The sequence below is a fragment of the Dipteris shenzhenensis genome, chromosome 20, assembly GCF_047967505.1.
Source record: "Dipteris shenzhenensis isolate YYH24624 ecotype China chromosome 20, Dip_SZ_1.0, whole genome shotgun sequence".
In the NCBI taxonomy this organism is placed as follows: Eukaryota; Viridiplantae; Streptophyta; class Polypodiopsida; order Gleicheniales; family Dipteridaceae; genus Dipteris; species Dipteris shenzhenensis.
Genome location: NC_141615.1, coordinates 51,525,314 through 51,541,951, shown reverse-complemented (window position 1 = coordinate 51,541,951; position 16,638 = coordinate 51,525,314). Strand labels below are relative to the sequence as shown.

At 43.9% G+C, this 16,638-nt stretch overlaps 1 protein-coding gene across 1 annotated transcript in view; it reads left to right on the top strand.

Annotated features, from left to right (window-relative positions):
* The first annotated feature begins 430 nt into the window (after positions 1-430).
* Positions 431-16,638, top strand: part of LOC147889823 (uncharacterized) — a 33,325-nt gene continuing 17,117 nt past the window's right edge. Inside the window, exons 1-7 of the mRNA XM_087391432.1 lie at positions 431-1,501; positions 1,951-2,148; positions 2,262-2,321; positions 7,859-7,954; positions 8,202-8,226; positions 8,444-8,538; positions 11,847-12,013. Of these exons, the coding sequence (XP_087247558.1) occupies positions 629-1,501; positions 1,951-2,148; positions 2,262-2,321; positions 7,859-7,954; positions 8,202-8,226; positions 8,444-8,538; positions 11,847-12,013 (1,514 nt within the window). The 5' untranslated portion in view covers positions 431-628. The remainder of the gene's footprint in view (positions 1,502-1,950; positions 2,149-2,261; positions 2,322-7,858; positions 7,955-8,201; positions 8,227-8,443; positions 8,539-11,846; positions 12,014-16,638) is intronic.

Below are 16,638 nucleotides of genomic sequence, written 5' to 3'. Positions count from 1 at the left end.
TTCAGCTACAGAGCTTCTGCCATGGTGCTCTTGCCAAGGTGGGAGAATGGAGAGCCTCACAGTGAGGACCAATCAAGCTCCTAGAATGTTGATGCTGGCTTGAGAATGCTCCACGAAGCCTTAGTCAAGCATGGGACATCGACAGCTGCTACTGCTACTAGGGCTGAGGACGGTTACACACTGCCTTGCGCTTGCCCAAGCTAGAAAATGTATGACAGAGTCGATGGACAATATAAGGAAAAGGAACTCCAAAGTCATTGGCCATGATCATGGGCGCCTCATAATAAGCGCGACCAATCCTTTTGAGCCACACGACTGCCATGCAAGCCATTGCCTCTTTTTCTCATCAGGGCGGGTGCCAGTGAACTGGGGATTGATTAGCTTGTGTTTTTGCAAGGGAATCTTGGCGCACGTGGGAAAAGGGAGGTTCAAACGTGTGGAGGCGGGTGATGAAAGGACACACTATGACGAAGTCGTCCGTCGACACGTTTGTGCAGCACCAACAGAATTTCCGCCCTCGGATTAGCTGCATTGCTTCGCGAATTCGCGAGAAATGCAGCGATCATTTCACGCTTTCCTCTCGTAAATTCGACACTGCCTTCGTGTTTCGTCAGCTACTCGCCGTAACATGGCTCATCTCGCTTACCATTCCCTGTCTTGGGCTGCTCCCGTTCACGACATGGGGGATTTCGGTTCCGCATCCTCTCCCCTGCGGACTTCGGGCTCTTATTTGGCAGGGCGATTGGGCGTGCGTACTAAAAGAAATGTTCCCAGTGCCCTCGCTCAGAATCTCAACAGCGGCAACGGTTCTGCTTTCTCGTTTAGACCCGACTCGGGAATCTCAGAGTCAAGAGGCAATGAGGATAGGCAAATTTTGGATCTTGGAGGCCCTCAAGAGCGGGGAAATACCGACGCAGCGCCTCGGCGTGACGATCATAATAGGCCGCGAGGTCGAGATAGATTGAATGAACCAGTTCCGGGATCCGGGTCCGTGGCGAAGCAAATAACTGAGAATTTTGTGGACAAAAGTCACGGAAGTCTGGAGGGCTTACAACAACCCACTGAGCATGACAAGGACAAAAGTCTGATCAGCTACGAGGGGCACCTAGAAGATGATGCGAGTACAAAGTCTGCAAGGCCAAACGACATCGACGCAGCCTCCACAAGTGACACAGACAGCCTGTGGAGGAGTGTTTTTCCCTCTTATATGCGAAGCAAAGACGAGGATCCTACTGGCGTGGGAGACAATTGCCTGAATGGCAGCGCACAAGGCCACGGGGTGCATGGGGCTGCTGCTGCAAGGGCAGCGGCAGCAGCAGCTGCATCGGCTAAAGAGCTGGAGTCCCACGTTAATTCTTTCACACTTCCGTCGCTTTCGCCCTCCGTGTCTGGTCCACCGGACTCCAGTGCCCAGAATCCCATTGAAGGAGGAAAGAAACTGAGGGATCTTATATCTGACGATCCAATATGGGCCGCTATCCGAGCCGAAGCTAGATTAGAGGTCCTTTTTTTACCCTGATATGTCGCTGCTTAAATCTTTGATGCTTTCAAGAGTAATCTATCACGTATAATCTCAATATCTGAATCACGGGAGCAAGCTTGTTGAATCATTTTGATTATTTTTACTGGGTGTAAGTCATTGAAATTACGAGCGTGATTGCGGTAAAGAAAGCAGCTGGGTGTCTGCACGGTTTAAATTTCCTGCTCTTACATTTTAGTTTCACATCCTCTAACGCTGGAAACGTTGGGTTCTTTTATGTATCTCTTATGTGGTAGCTATATTTTGGCAATTCAAAAGCTAGCATTTGAATTTAGAACTCGAGTTGATGGGTAATCCCAATACTTGAGAACGTTTTTTTGTGTTGGGGTTGAGGTGTGTGAATGCTGTGTCTCGATTCTCTAACTGTAAGTCTGATCCGCAGTCCCTAACAGTGGTCCACGTTTTAGCAGGCTGAACGTGAGCCTCTGCTCAGTAGTTTCCTGTACGCTAGTATCTTGGCACATCCTTGCTTTGAGCGCTCGTTGGGGTTTGTTCTTGCAAATCGATTGAAAAATCCAACATTACTGGCAACACAGCTAATGGATGTTTTTGATGACGTCTTTATGAATGATTGCGACATTAGACAAGCAATCCGCTTGGATGTTCAGGTAATTTCCCTCTTGCATATTTTGAGTATTCATGTGCAGCTATCAGCAAAAACTTTTTCACATGGGAAACAAACTGAAAATGCTAGCGTTTATCTTGTGGCATGACATTTCAGGCAGTGAAGGATCGAGACCCATCTTGTAGATCCTACAGTAGTGCTCTGCTGTACTTGAAGGTTCTTATTCTGTCCCATTTGTTTCTAGTCTTTGTCTTACTTTGCATTACAAGCATTGTAACAAGGCATGAGGCATCCTCGAGGTAGCATACACGCATGCACATTGTGTGACATTGACCACATGCATGCATTTCTATTTCCAGAACTGTGTATGTTGCATTGGTTTCACAGAGCATATTTTGGTTTCTATAGATCAATTAAAAAGTAATGTCGGGGATATAAAACTGACAGAAAGCCAAGGGGGAAAAAGGCAAGAGAAATGACGTACACAGCCATCGAAAGGACAAAGAAAAGGGGATTCATAAAAAGAAAGCAAGTTGAATAGTGGATGAAGAAGTTCTAGATGAACTCCATGCAAATGATTTTTCAAAGAGGAGAATTAAAATGGGGGGATATCGTTGCCTCTACTAAAGGATTGTATGATGAAGGAGTAGAAAGGAAAGAATGAACAATGGTCTTCACCAGAGCCGATGACAGTCATAATCGTAGAAGATCTTGAGAGAGGCTGAAGATGCTAGCAAAATCAGACATACAAGGTCTCAGAGCCAAGATGTTGAAATGAGGAGGAGAAATAGCATGAAAGAAGTTCATAATCAGTGTGAACAAAGAAAAAGAGGATGGTCTGCTATAAGTTTGAGGATTGTACCCATTTCAAAACAGATGAAAAAAAGATGCGATTGGATGGGCTCCCATCACAAGCAGGGTTTAGACCAAAATGCTTAACAGTAGATCTCCTAGTCACAGTTAGGGCTGCAACAGAGAGGGACTAAGGACAAGAACAATCCTTTATACTACTGCCTCATGGATCTTATGAAAGCCTTTGACACTGTACCACGGAGAAGCTTTGGGAAAGGATGACAAAGCAATCACTAAGAGAGGGAGGTCTCCAAATATATGACAAAGTCTTTGCAGAATTTGGTAGATGGATCGGCAACAAAATGGTTATCAGCAATGATATGAGGTTGCCCAACTCTCTCTAGTATTTACATAGATGAGCTAGAGGAGTGGATGAGCAACACGGCAAAGCAGGGGTTCAGTTTGTTATGTAGACGATGTGGTCTTCTTTGCAAAGGACAACCACGGCCTAAGTATATTTTATCAATCTCAAAGAGTCATAGGAGGGATGCTCTGTATAGCTTCCAAAACAATGCAGAAAGTCACATTTATGGAATTGGAAATCAGCAAGGAGCTATACACCGCACTAGTGCAAACATGGATTGTCTTTGAATTTGAAGCGTGGGATTGGATGATGAGAAAGGAGCTGTACATTACATTAGTGCAAATAGTGATTGTCTATGGATGTGAAGCATGGGATCTGGACTAGCTGGAGAATACTGGAAGACTGTAGAGAGGGTCTACGAATGATTTTTCATAAAAGAGCTAGGGGACAAGGTGCAAACCTTTTCAAATCCCCAAACATGGGATAGTAGGAATCTAACCACGCTACCTATGGCCAACTCAGGACAAGAAAGCGCACACGGAATTTAAATGAGGACTTCAGCGACAGATATGCTTTGCCATGAAGAATTTATATGGAGGAAACCTAGTGGCTCAGATCCAGCCATAAGTTCTAGATACAAGAACCACCCGTGAGCTGAAGGTCTAGTCCACCCTCAAAGAGGAATTCTAGCCGTGAGCTACGTGCATCCCATACCACAGGACTTACAATCATTTCAACTCTAGTCCACCCTCAAAGAGGAAGTCTAGCCATGAGCTATGTGCATCCCACACCACAGGAGTTACAACCAGAAGCTCATTTATTCCAAGGCCATCAAGTTTATGCATGGGAGAGAGAGAAAGAAAGAAAGGAAGCGAGTCTATTAATTCCACGAGAGACCAAAAGGTCTATGGGACAGCAAAAAAACATCTAGTGCATCTGCTTACGAACGGCACATGGCAGCTCCCAAGGAGTCCCAAAAAGCAACACCCGCTATTTAGCATTTATGTCACCGACTTGTTAGCTACAGATGCGGTTGGTACACCGCCCACGAATAATAGCTGGATGACAGCTATCCTTATCTACACTAGTTCGTGGCTCAGTTAGTATGTCACCTTAGTTAGTTGAGTTTGGTTTGAGACCCACATATAGGGTTCTTCTATTTCTTTGTACTAGAGTTCTTTTGGCTTTCACAACTCCTGTTAGTTAGAGTTCCTATGTAATAGCCTAGAAAAACATAATCAGCCATACATTAGTTTAAGACCGAGTTTGGATTTAAACTCTTTGATGATTGCTATGCCTTCACAGTATACTGCCCATTTTCCATCCTTTCTAGCAGCCTTGAACTTGGCTAATTCCGTTCCCTTATTCTTCAATTGAGCTCGTGTGAGTTCCTTTCAACTTGTAGGATTGAACCTTGATGTGAAAATCTCATGATTTGAGTTTAATGATAGCATGTCCTTTGGAGTGTCAAATATTAGTTGCTCCATCCCCATCATCATCAACCGTTTCATGCTCGGCATGGCTGCTTTGACATGTGCTAAAGTTTCATTGAAAGAGTCCTCTTCTTTGTACCAGCCTTCAAGGAGTCTTCGTACTCTAATCTTCAGTGCATTGTCACGTCTGGCTTCGTGTTCCTTGATATCTTCCTACTCTGATCTTCAGTACATTGTCACGTCTGGCTTTGTGCTCCTTGATATCTTCTTGGATATGAGTTTTATTTCAACCTCCATTGTAACTTCTTTCTTAATTGTTTGCACTTCAGTTAAGTGAGCTCTTTAACTGTAGAGACTAGCTGAGGGGTAGGGGGAGAAGCTTCGCAAGCTTTCACTACCTCATCTGTTACTGCCTGCCTGGTCCTTCAAGAGCCTGAAGTTAAGCTGTCACAGCTGTCAATTGCATCTTTAACTCTCTCACCTCTTGCTGTAGGTTGAAAGACTTGTTCATGTGTACCAAGGATGGGTCGATTCAAACCTCCTCAGTAGAATGTTTGTGCATATGGAGGGGGTCCTCACTGCTGCAAATGTAGAGTATCGAAGTCTGCTGGTTGGAGTCGTTGAAGTAGAGGGGCATTTCGAGGAGAGGCTAGGCCACTCTATGCTCGCCATATCTAAGGTACCCCAGGCTGAGACTAACCCCTGGGCTGAGGGGTTTCAGCCCAGCTCGGGGCTAGGGAAAGGAGAGAAAGTCTGCTGCTGATACCTCGAAGTAAACTCGAACCCGAACTGGTATTGGAACTGGCTGCAACTACTTCGAACTGGAAACGATCTCCTGCTGGCGACGATTAAGGTTGCTGGCGGTGTGACCTGGTTTTCCCCTTTTCTGGTCTGCTGTTGCTTGGTGACGACCTGGTTTTCCTTGAACAATAAGCCTCTGCCTATATTTATAAGCCAGTCCGCTAGTCTCACAATAGCCATACTTTTTCTAAAGTAAGTCAGGTAAACTATAATACATTATACATTCAACGCTAGTTGTAGTCCAAGATCGAATTAGACTGTCTGTATCTTTCGATCAATACAGATCATGGATACCTCAGCCTCAATTCTGAGCCTTGCTTGAATGAGTTAACCAATGGTCCTTACTCTTCGAGGGTTAACTACCCTAGCTATTGCCTATTATGCCTAGGTTAATATGTAACCTAAGTTGGGGCGCGTTTTGCTGGAGCAGCACCACACCTGGCTTTCATCAGTTGTTCGAGGAAGGCCCGCAGGACCCCATGTTCCTTATCACACAGGGGACTTGGGGGCGGCTAGAGGGCATTCCACCGCACCTGGCAGAGGCTGACACAGGTTCTCAAGAGAGGCAGCCAGTCTGGGAGATCATTAGCAGCATCGCTGGATGGCACATTTGGACCTCGCGCTGGGCGCAGATACTCGGTGGCACCTCTCTTTCGACTGCCCAGGTCATGACCGACATCTGGAGTGAGATTATACACACACTCAGAGGCTAGTGGGACCAGATACAGGGAGATTCCCGGGCTGGCCGGGAGAAGCGGAGACGATTCCTCCGTGATTGGGATACGCAAGGCCTCTTCTTCGCGCATACCTCTCATGACCTTCAGTGGCGCTATTCACCACCTCTCTGGCTATTCATTCACACTCGCCTGATCCCTCCGTGAGAGAGAGCTTTCTGTTTCCTTTTTGGGCTGCGTCCGATTTGTGAACGCAGCCCCGTCAATTGCAAAACTGACCTCTTGTATCTTGTTTTCGAAGTAATATAATCAGCACTGTTTTTTCAGAAAAAAAAATATGTAACTTAAGTTAGGTACAAGCTCGTACACGCTAACTCAGGTTAGATTGGGAACTCCCATATGCCCTGTTATTGGCTTAGGCAGGTATGGTGCCAACACATCAAATATCTTTACAAGTTCCCTGAAATGAGCTCAAGTAGACTTGCTTGGGAAATGAACCCAAGTAGATCTGCACATAAAGCAATAGAACCCAAGACTTGCTTGGTATATGGATGCGCTGGATCTTCCCAGTAGTGATGAAGCCATTAGAATGCCTATGATTTGGAAAATATTGGGTAAGTTCGGGCATGAGCTGAGATAGAAGATGCAATTCTATACAGCACATCAAACCTTTTGTAGGTATAAGGGCTTCAAGACTATCTCAAAGAGAAAATGTCAGGATTCAAGCAACACCTCATGTGTAGGATGAGGATCAGCTCACATGACATTGAAGTAGAAGCAAGAAGAAGTCAGAAGCGCCCAAGAGAAGAATGGACTTGTAAACGATATCCAACAAGCAGAAAGAGGATAAAGCTCATATATTCACCATCAGAGGACACAACCTATACACACTTAACACTTAGGGACAACCTGACCTCTGCAAGCAACCACTAAAAGACTTGGGTTGTACCTAGACGAAGTACTAAAGTATCGAAAGGTCTTGCAAAATGGCATACAACCAAGTCGACTGAGCACCAACCTCACAGACATACCTATCTTATGTCTGGATCTTGGTTCTATTCTTATGCGATTTTGAGCAGCTATCACAGAGCTATAGTTGTAACTCAGATTTGACATATTTTCTGTCTGATAGATCCTGTTGGGTCTCCAGTGGAGATTAATAGAGGCATTACATCTCTCTCTCATACACACCAGAAATGTTTCGAAACGTCGAAACGTGAAACGTTTCAAAAAAATGGAAAAGTTTTGAAATGCCTGGTTGTAGTCTCTGGTTTCAAAAATGTCTAAAATATGTCCCACATATATATGGCATGTTCAAATGATGCTAAACATGCAGAATTTCTAGAAATACTACCCTTGGCCATGTTTCTTTGGGATAGAAACGTTTCTTTCCAAAGAAACACGTTTTGTTGTGACTATTTCTCTCTCCCCCCCTTCCACATACACACCCCCAAAACAAAACCACTTCTCTTCCTTCCTTCTTTCCCTTGTCCAACCTCTATCTCTTTTTAATCTTTCTTACCTTCCTTTTTCAGTAACTCATGCTGTAATCTCTAGCCTTTAGGATATGCAAATAAGGGAGAGTATTTTTAGATGTTTTGTAATTGTCTGGTAATTCAAAAAGGCACATACAGAATATAGTCATGTCCTAAACTCAATCTTTTGTTGTGTTGTTCTTATTTTAACTAGGGCTATCATGCTCTGCAATCATACCGTGTAGCACACTTCCTTTGGAACCGTGGGCAGATGGTCCTAGCATTGGCCTTACAAAGTCGTATCAGTGAGGTATGTTTGCATTCATTGTACAATGAATGCTTGCTGGGTGGTCAATATATCGCTGGCCCTATCTGGATTGTGTTGGAAAGGGCTAAAGGTCTGGCACTTTTGGTTGTCACTCACTGAATAACGTGATTTGGAAATCTGAGGATGCAATTCATATAAACCTATCTGGGTTAGTTTGTCTTTAGACAAGGATAAATCTTCAGTTAAATCTTTTAGGATCTGTAATCTCCCCCTTTCTAATGCTGTACAGGTTTTTGCTGTGGACATCCATCCAGGTAACAGAGATCTTTTCACTTTTTCTTTTACTTCATTTGTAATATAGCCAAATTTGGGATTTCTGTCATCTTTTGGCTTTATCAAAACCCATCCAAATGTTGTATGTGGTATCTCTTATGCATTAGTGAAGGAGTTATGGTTGGCTCCTGATGTAGTGATAGCATTGTCTGGTCTGTTGGCCATCTGACTGATGGTTGCCATAGTAGTCTATGCCAGCTGCTCGAATTGGAAAGGCAATCCTGCTTGATCATGGTACAGGAGTTGTTATAGGAGAGACTGCCGTTGTTGGTGATCGAGTATCTATGCTCCAAGTAAGTTGGTTGTTTGTGCGAACCACTAAGCCAATACTAGTTTCATATGCATTTTCTGATCAGATAGACACAGTATCATACTGAGTGCTTAAGTGTGGCCAGTAGCTTATTAAAGGATATGTATAAAACGCTTGACAGGTTTGAATTGCACGGCTTCTTACTTGAGGGTAAGTATTTACTTTGCAAATGAGGGTTTATTCCAGTAATGATATGCTTTTCCAAGAAGCTTTTAAAACAACCTACCCCCCCCCCCCCCCTTCTCGCCCAAACCTCCTTTTCCTTTTTCCATTTGCCTGCATTTTGGACAGAAACCTTGAAGGACGCACACAGCCAAATATATGCTGTCCTGTACAAACAGGATCAGGCTACAAATTTAAAGGGTATTTGTTCCCTTGTGTTAAAGTAGCAAGGAGGTTGTAGTGTAAAAGGGGGAACGGGATGCCCCTACCATGCGCCCATCTAGGCAGTAGACAAACCTTATAATTGGATTAGATCCATTGCAGCTGTGTATTTTGGATTCAACTTGGTGTGCTTCCCACAAAGCAACAGCTATTCCCACGATTTCCTTCCAAGCAACCCTGTCATGTTTGCAATCCCAAAGGCAACTTTGACTAAATTCCACCCAATGGTTTATTGGAATCCCTCCATGAATAGAAAGCCAAAACAAAAGAGTGTTATTCTATTCCTGAGAGACCTACAAAGCCTTCTCCAAAAGGAAGTATGCAAATTTGCTGAAATTTGCCATACCTTCCGAGGAAAGATTTGGAAAGGCTTCCAGCCCCTGATAGAGAGCTGGAACCTCTTGGCATTGCTAACATTGTACGTGGCAATATGAAGGTGAACGTTGACAATACCAAGGTCATGGGTCTTCAATATGTCAAGGCTGCACGTGCAAAAAAAACAAAACACTTAGCAAGGAGATCCATTAAAGATAATTGTGCACTTGGTGGTTGCTTTCTTAGAACCAATTTTACAATGGTTTCAACAGCCCTAGCTAAAGTAGGCTTAGCGAGGGATACACCTTCCTTGTCTCAAGTAACACTACTTCCCCAGGCCTTTCCAAGCTCCATAGTTGTATCTACTGCTTAACTATTCAACCCGAAGTTGGAGAAACATGGTGATGTTTCTTGGGCACTATGTCTTCCTACCATCCTCTTGGGCGTTATTTTGTGTTCTTGCCTCATTTGTGATAAACCCTCAATTTGCATGTTGTGATACTTTCAGGAGGTTGGGGGATCACTCTTGCAGTAGTTGCAGCTTTCCAAACCATTTAATATCTGTGAAGACTCTAGGGAGTAGACAACAATTCTCATGCAATGCATGGTGTATTTGATGCTTTGAACACTTTGCTCCTATTCACAAAAAGTCCTCTAGGAGGTGTGGATTGTGTGCCTAAGTAGAAATACGTTATCAACATGTAGTACGAACGACATCACAGATTGGGTTCAAAGAGTGATCCTATTTCCCAAGAGCATCAACAAAACTCGACAGCTCATCAACAAGGCAAGAGAGAACATGCGACCTCATTTGAGCCCTATGCTGTTGACTATTTTCTCTATATAACCTTTTGCAAATACATACTTGACTTCAAACTCTCTCAGTTTGACTATATGTTGTTTGCCCCCTATTTGACCTTGCAACCTTATTTTACCCCTATGGTGTTGACTATATGTTATGTTATAGCCTTCTGCTTATACGGACTTGCCTTGAAACTCTCTCTGTATGGTCTTCCTATACGGGCTTGCCACTGCTAGCCAAATGGTTCCTTATGGTAACGTTTACTCCTGTTGTGATCTTCCCCCCTCCATGATCTCCCTAAAGTGAAGATATGTTTCGACACATTATTGAGGTATATATAAGGTTTATCTTCATGTCTTGATTGTCATAGAATGAACTGAGTGGCTCCAAATGCTTGTGTAAGACTTTGCTACTGCTCACACAATTACTACATCATTTGCCTATCGCAAGATAGGGAGAACCGCTTGTGGTTTTGGATACACCACCTTCCTGAAGAAGGATGCTAACTCCTCAACACAAAGATGTTGATTGTGACCATAGTCACATGAAAACTCGTTTCGTCCTGTCGAAACCTCGAAACGACTAAACAGACGAAACATTTCGAAACATGACTAAATGCTCCCAATGAAATTTTTGTTTTGTTCAAATAAAGGATACACATTTTTGCACGTTTTTCCTAGAATAGATATGCTTTAAAGTTTCGAGTCCATAAATATTAAATGGTTTGAAGTGAAACTTGAGAAAGGAGATTGAATTTGAATAAATTTGAAAAATGGGTTCGTGTTTTGAATTTCCTTTTTAGGTGTCTTGACTTCTATTTGTCTTTGTTCACTCTAAACTTGAATATAACATAGCTTATTTGCCCCTATCCTCATATATATTGAATATTATTTCGAACCCCATCTGAACTTGAGAAAGGATATTGAAAGGTTGAATTTGAATAAATTTGAAGAATGTGTTTGTGTTTTGAATTTCCTTTTTTTAGGTGCCCTAACTTGTATTTCTCTTTGTTCACTCTTAACTTGAATATAACGTATCTTATTTGCCCTTATCCTTGTATATATTAATTATCAATTCGAATTTTGTCCCAAAACATGAAACGAAACGTGTCGAAACAGTGAAACGACGAAATAGACAAAACATTTCTTGTGACTATGCTTGTGACCCTCTCATACAAGGCCATGATCGCCATATGACCCTATCCTCAATATGTCTAATGTAGCCTGGTATGGGGGGTGTGTGGTGTACAATTATAATAAAAAGATTATGACCGAGAAGGGCATTATCCTAACACAGATTTAGTTACGGACCCTAATGATAGGCATGTGGAGATCATACATATGGTGGTGTGCATGGTAGAGTGTGTGTTGCAGATTGTAAGTGCATTCTTATGAGCTCAAGATGGCATGTAGTTTGTTTTAACTTTGTGGTGCTAAGTTTGGAGGTGACAGAATGTAGAACATGGTAAGTGTGTCCGATATACATTACAGCCTTTGTGAATGGCATGTAGTTTGCTCTAAGGTTGTGATGCTAATTTTGAGTTTTATGGTTATTAAACATCTATCCATGGGGCACCAAACTTCTGTTTACTTACGGTTGCTACATTGAAGCAAAGAGTGTAATTGGCAATGAGAAAAAAGTTTCCACATAAGTAGTGGAAGCTTTGTGTAGTTGTGCTGAAATATATAGACTCAACCCGTTTGTATTTCGTATGCCTTATCTCTCTTATCAGCTCAGCTCTTGTGAGAAGAGTGTATGATACTTTCAACTATCCTGTGTTGGCTTTGCAGGGTGTCACTCTTGGAGGAACTGGAAAAGTCGCAGGTGATAGGCATCCCAAAATTGGGGAAGGTGTGCTGATTGGAGCTGGTGCTACTATCCTTGGAAACATAACTGTAGGTCGTGGTGCAATGATCGCAGCAGGGTCTCTTGTTTTGAAGGACGTCCCTCCCCACAGGTGAACTATTTTGCTCTTTAGAGGTAATCTTCATCAAGATGGGTTTGCCTTTCATCTTGTGGAGCTGTATTATAATAGTTGAGCTACGCCACACTCAAATCTTGAGTCATTCCTATGATTTCTATGAAGTATCAGAACATTGACCCACGATTCATAATGAGATTAGAATCATATTAAAAAGGAGGCTAAATGCCTATGCATTCATGAGATGCGACCTTCAGATAATGAAGTAGGAACACTAAGTGGATGCTCTACTCAATTATTGACTACAATCTACCTTGGACCATTTTTCTCTTGTTGATGGCACTTTGAAATAATGTTGTAAGAAAAGTGTGTAGAAGGGTTTCAAGAGCTCACGAGATTGTGAACCCACGTGTATAGTGAAATGGCATTTATGTTGTGTGGCATAAGGGATGACCTCCCTTTACAAGGGCTTTCCCTTGTAATAGGATTTGTCAAGGAAGGATTTTCCATTATTATTCAAGATGATAGTATTGAATAATCATGAAGAGGTGTGTAGCTCTTGTGAAGCGTTCAACCCTTGATAAGAGGATACATTACAATGTTACAACCACTTCACATTACAACGTTACAAATAGAAGTGTCCTCTTCATCAGTGTATGCCTCTTTGGAAGAGTTGTAGCTCTTGTCAAGGGTTTGCCTCATGGAATTGACCCATCAAAAGGGCTTTTCCAAAAGTGTCCATTCATCCAACCATCCATGAGTATAAGGTTTCAGGAAAGTTATACATCACAGATTGTGACATCCCCTCCCACTCAAAAAAAGACCCTGGTGGAAAAGATGAATTGGTGTAGAATGAATCATGTCTGATGCTGAAAATACTGCTGTAAGGTGTCAGGGTACTGTTGCATCTGTTCATGGTCTGCCAAGTAGCATCAGAATCATCAAGATCAAATTGATGTTGTGTCTCTTGTTGTTGATGGTCCCGAGCACTATCAAGGGTTGCACCCTTCGCAAGAGTGGTAGCTCTTTGTAGCTCTTGTGAAGGGTTGGCCTCATGGGAAGTGACCTGTCGAAGGGCATACCCCTCTACAAATATCCATTCATTCAATAAATATAAGGTTTTACGAAAGTAATACGTCATAGGTCGTGATAGTTGTGTTCACTCTATCTATCACCAATGAGATATATGTTGTACTTGTCTACTTCTTTAATGGGAACCCAAGCCCACCAAGTTGCAGAATCCAGTATACTTATATAAACTTCATAGCTGCTTTTTTTCTGAAGTACTCACAGCATCCACTTTGTTTTTCCACTTTAAGGCATCACTATCACAGCTGCTGCCTCCTCTTGGTGCCACGGCTGTGAAAATGCTTTAGCAAAGCTGGAAATGAGGGGTATTTACGAAATGGCAAGTGGACAGCAGCCTGTGCACAATGCTTAGTGAAGTGCTAGGGTTGTACCTTGGGAGCAAGATGGAAGGGAAGATTCATAGCACAAGCATGGATAGCACTCACCCTAAGCGAAGAGAAACTTGGGAAAACATATATTTTTACCTTTCCTATTTTTGGTTTTGGTTTTGGGGGTGAGGGGTAATTGCTTGTCTGTTCTCACAGATACATCCCTGCATTGCCCTATCAGCTAGATTTAGATGCTTGTTGGGGAGAGACTAAAATGAAATCGTTCATTCTTCACAATCAGTTGTAGCTTGAATGAAGAGATCTTTTGATTAGCCTTTCCTCTAGTGCTAGCCTTTGTCATGGCTGAGTCTGCCCTTCACCTCCGGAGTGCCGACAGAAACTCAGTACGAAGACTTTGTATAAATGGATGCTCAAGTATGTGTGGGTGTGTGGATTTGTATGTGTGAGAGCATATGTTTATACTATGGTATACACCCACGGTTGGGCGCTGATGACGTCAGTGGGGATGTCATAGTAGCTAGTTCCTGCTATGCGTGATGGAGTTTATGGTTTTCAACCTTATGAGTGACTATCATGAGATTGATACTGCACTATGTTGTGTTTTTAGAGGATGAGTTTGGGCATGTTCCTGGACTCATCTAGGTATAGGCATTTCAAGAATAATCCAAGACTATGACCAATGGCTGTACTTGGAGAGGAAGAAGGGAAACTTTGAAGCAAGGGGCTCGAGGGAATGGTTGGACAGTTTTCGCACAGAAAATCTGCTTGACTCAAAATGTTCTGATCTTGTCAGTGCCCGATGAACTTTCTAAAGAAACCAATTATTCTAATGAAAAATTAGAGAAATCCTATGTTTTTCCTAGCATAGGAGATGCATTCTATCCCCAGCTTAGGACTGATATATTTTCTTGTCCTGACTTCATTCCATGTCATCCTCTTGATGTTCCATGAACCAGAATTTCAAACTTTTAATGCCATCTTTCCCTGTATGCTCTCTCCACAACATAGTTTTGTCATTGTCTATGTTGGAATATTAGAGTTCACCTCCCCATATGTGAGACCCCAAATGAGGAGAGCATGGGGGGGGTGAACCTAGGGTTTGAGAGAATGCCCCATGGGCAGCATTGTGGCTGCCATGTGGGCAGCAATCAGACAAAGACAGATAAAGAAAGAAAGAAAGAAAGTTTATTAAAGTCTTCGGAAGACCGATGGGTCTATGAGACTGTGAAACCTTGGTACAATCAAGCTGTGAGCGTGCAGCTACTAAACGAGCATCCACACCAATGCATAATGTAAAAATAATGCAGAATGATAGTTTTGAGTACTAAGTACAACATAATCAGGACATCAAAGGTGGATGGGAACTATATAAGTCAACCCAAAAGGATTGTAAGGGACTTTTTGATGTGACATCTAATCCTATCTACTCTCCCTCCTGCTACTTGCTGCCTACGCTCACACTCTCTCTCTCTCCCTCTCTCTATTCCCTCAGCCTTCTCTCTCTTCCTTTCTCCTTCCCCTTCTCTCTTCTCCTCCCTTCCTTTTGCTATTCTCTCCCCATCTCCAAATCTGCCCCTCCCCCCTTCTCTACATTGGTATCAGAGCCTCCGACTCTGGCACCCTTGCTTTTCCTTTCACTCAGTACACCAATCTGCTGGTGAACCCGACTTGACAAATATGCCTCTCTTTGCTCCCAAGTAGCGAGGGAAAGCATTTTCAGTGCTACCTTGTTCTGCGTTCACCCTGGCAACAGACGAAGTTGTTGGAGAATCGACCACCGTACGAGCTTGAGTGGTGATCTAGAATCAGCTGTGAGCAACACACGAGTCCTTTGCCAAAACAAAACGTTAGCGAATCAGCATCTTGAATCCTGTTGCCCCTTTCCATCGTTAACTGCCTCTCCATCCAGTTCAAAGCATCAGAACCATGCTCAGGCATGTAGGTGGCTGGCTTCCTGCACTGAGCTTGAACGGAACGACCTTGGACGGGGCAGAAAAAGCCCGGGTGATGGAGGGCAATCACCGCGCTGTGCGCAGCTGCTCTTGTTGCGTGATCACCGCGAGACCTTACCCGTCACCATTTGCTGAGCTATGCCGTTAGTCGCTTGTGCGACCCCGCCCACACCATGCCACCGTTGCAGCGACACCGTCCGTGGCATCTTGCTCGTGGCATCGCCGTCCGTGAGCGTCGCCCTTTCTCTCCACACCGTCTGTGGCATCGTCACTCGTGGCATCGCCGTCCGTTAGCTAGGGTTTAGGGGGGGTTGGTTGGTTAGGTTAGTTTAGGTCTGGTTAGGTCTAGTTAGGTTAGTGATTGGATAAGGTTGGGTTTAGTCAGTTTGGTTTAGTTGAGACTACCCTAGGTGTCTTAGTTGTCCTAAGCTCCCAAAAAAAAAAAAAAAAAAAGGCGCTCTTTTAGGGTACTCCTACAGCCCTATTCTAGGCCTTTCTAAGCCACCTTCGTGGCTCATTTTGAGCCCCGTTTCCAGCCTCTTCACCGAGCTTTCTTCGAACCTCTTCAACGACTGCATTTGAGCCTCTTTACTAACACCTCTCGAGCCTCTACATCGGGCCTTCGACACTTGGCACATTTTCCTCGTGTCACTCATGGCACCCAAACGTGCACCCCGGTCGGATGAGTCATCTCAGCACGGTAACGATGTTGCTCAGCAGGAGCAGATGCCGGTCCCAGAGGGTGCATCTCCTTCACAGCCAGTTTCTGCTATGCCTACCGACACACAGTTTCTAGATGCATTGGCCTCGATGCTTCAGGGGGCTTTTCAGCAGATGGGTCAGCAGTTGGGGCAGCAGCTCACCACTGCTATGGCTATGCACGATACAGCTATCACCCAGATGGGTAAGAACCTTGGGCAACAGATCACTACCGCCATCAGTATGCACGATAAGGGTAAGCAGCCCGCACCCCAGCACGGGGATTAGTCGGATAGCCAGGGTGATTTTCCTGACCCACACAGGGGATTTATGGCTGATGGCCGTCGCACTTATGATGTTGGTTCTATGCATGCACCCCAGCATGGGGATTATGTTGATTTTGGTGATGCCTTGCCCGTGCCGCCGAGCACTTCTCTTATTGATTCCAGGCCTCCATTTGGCTCACATATTTCATTGGCTGAGCCGTCCATTTTGGGCCGGCCCATTGGCACATTTTTGCCAACGGCGAGCATGCCTGGATTGGGTGTTGGGTTTCAGGGCTGTTGGGAGAGGGGCCAGTCCTCTTCTCAAC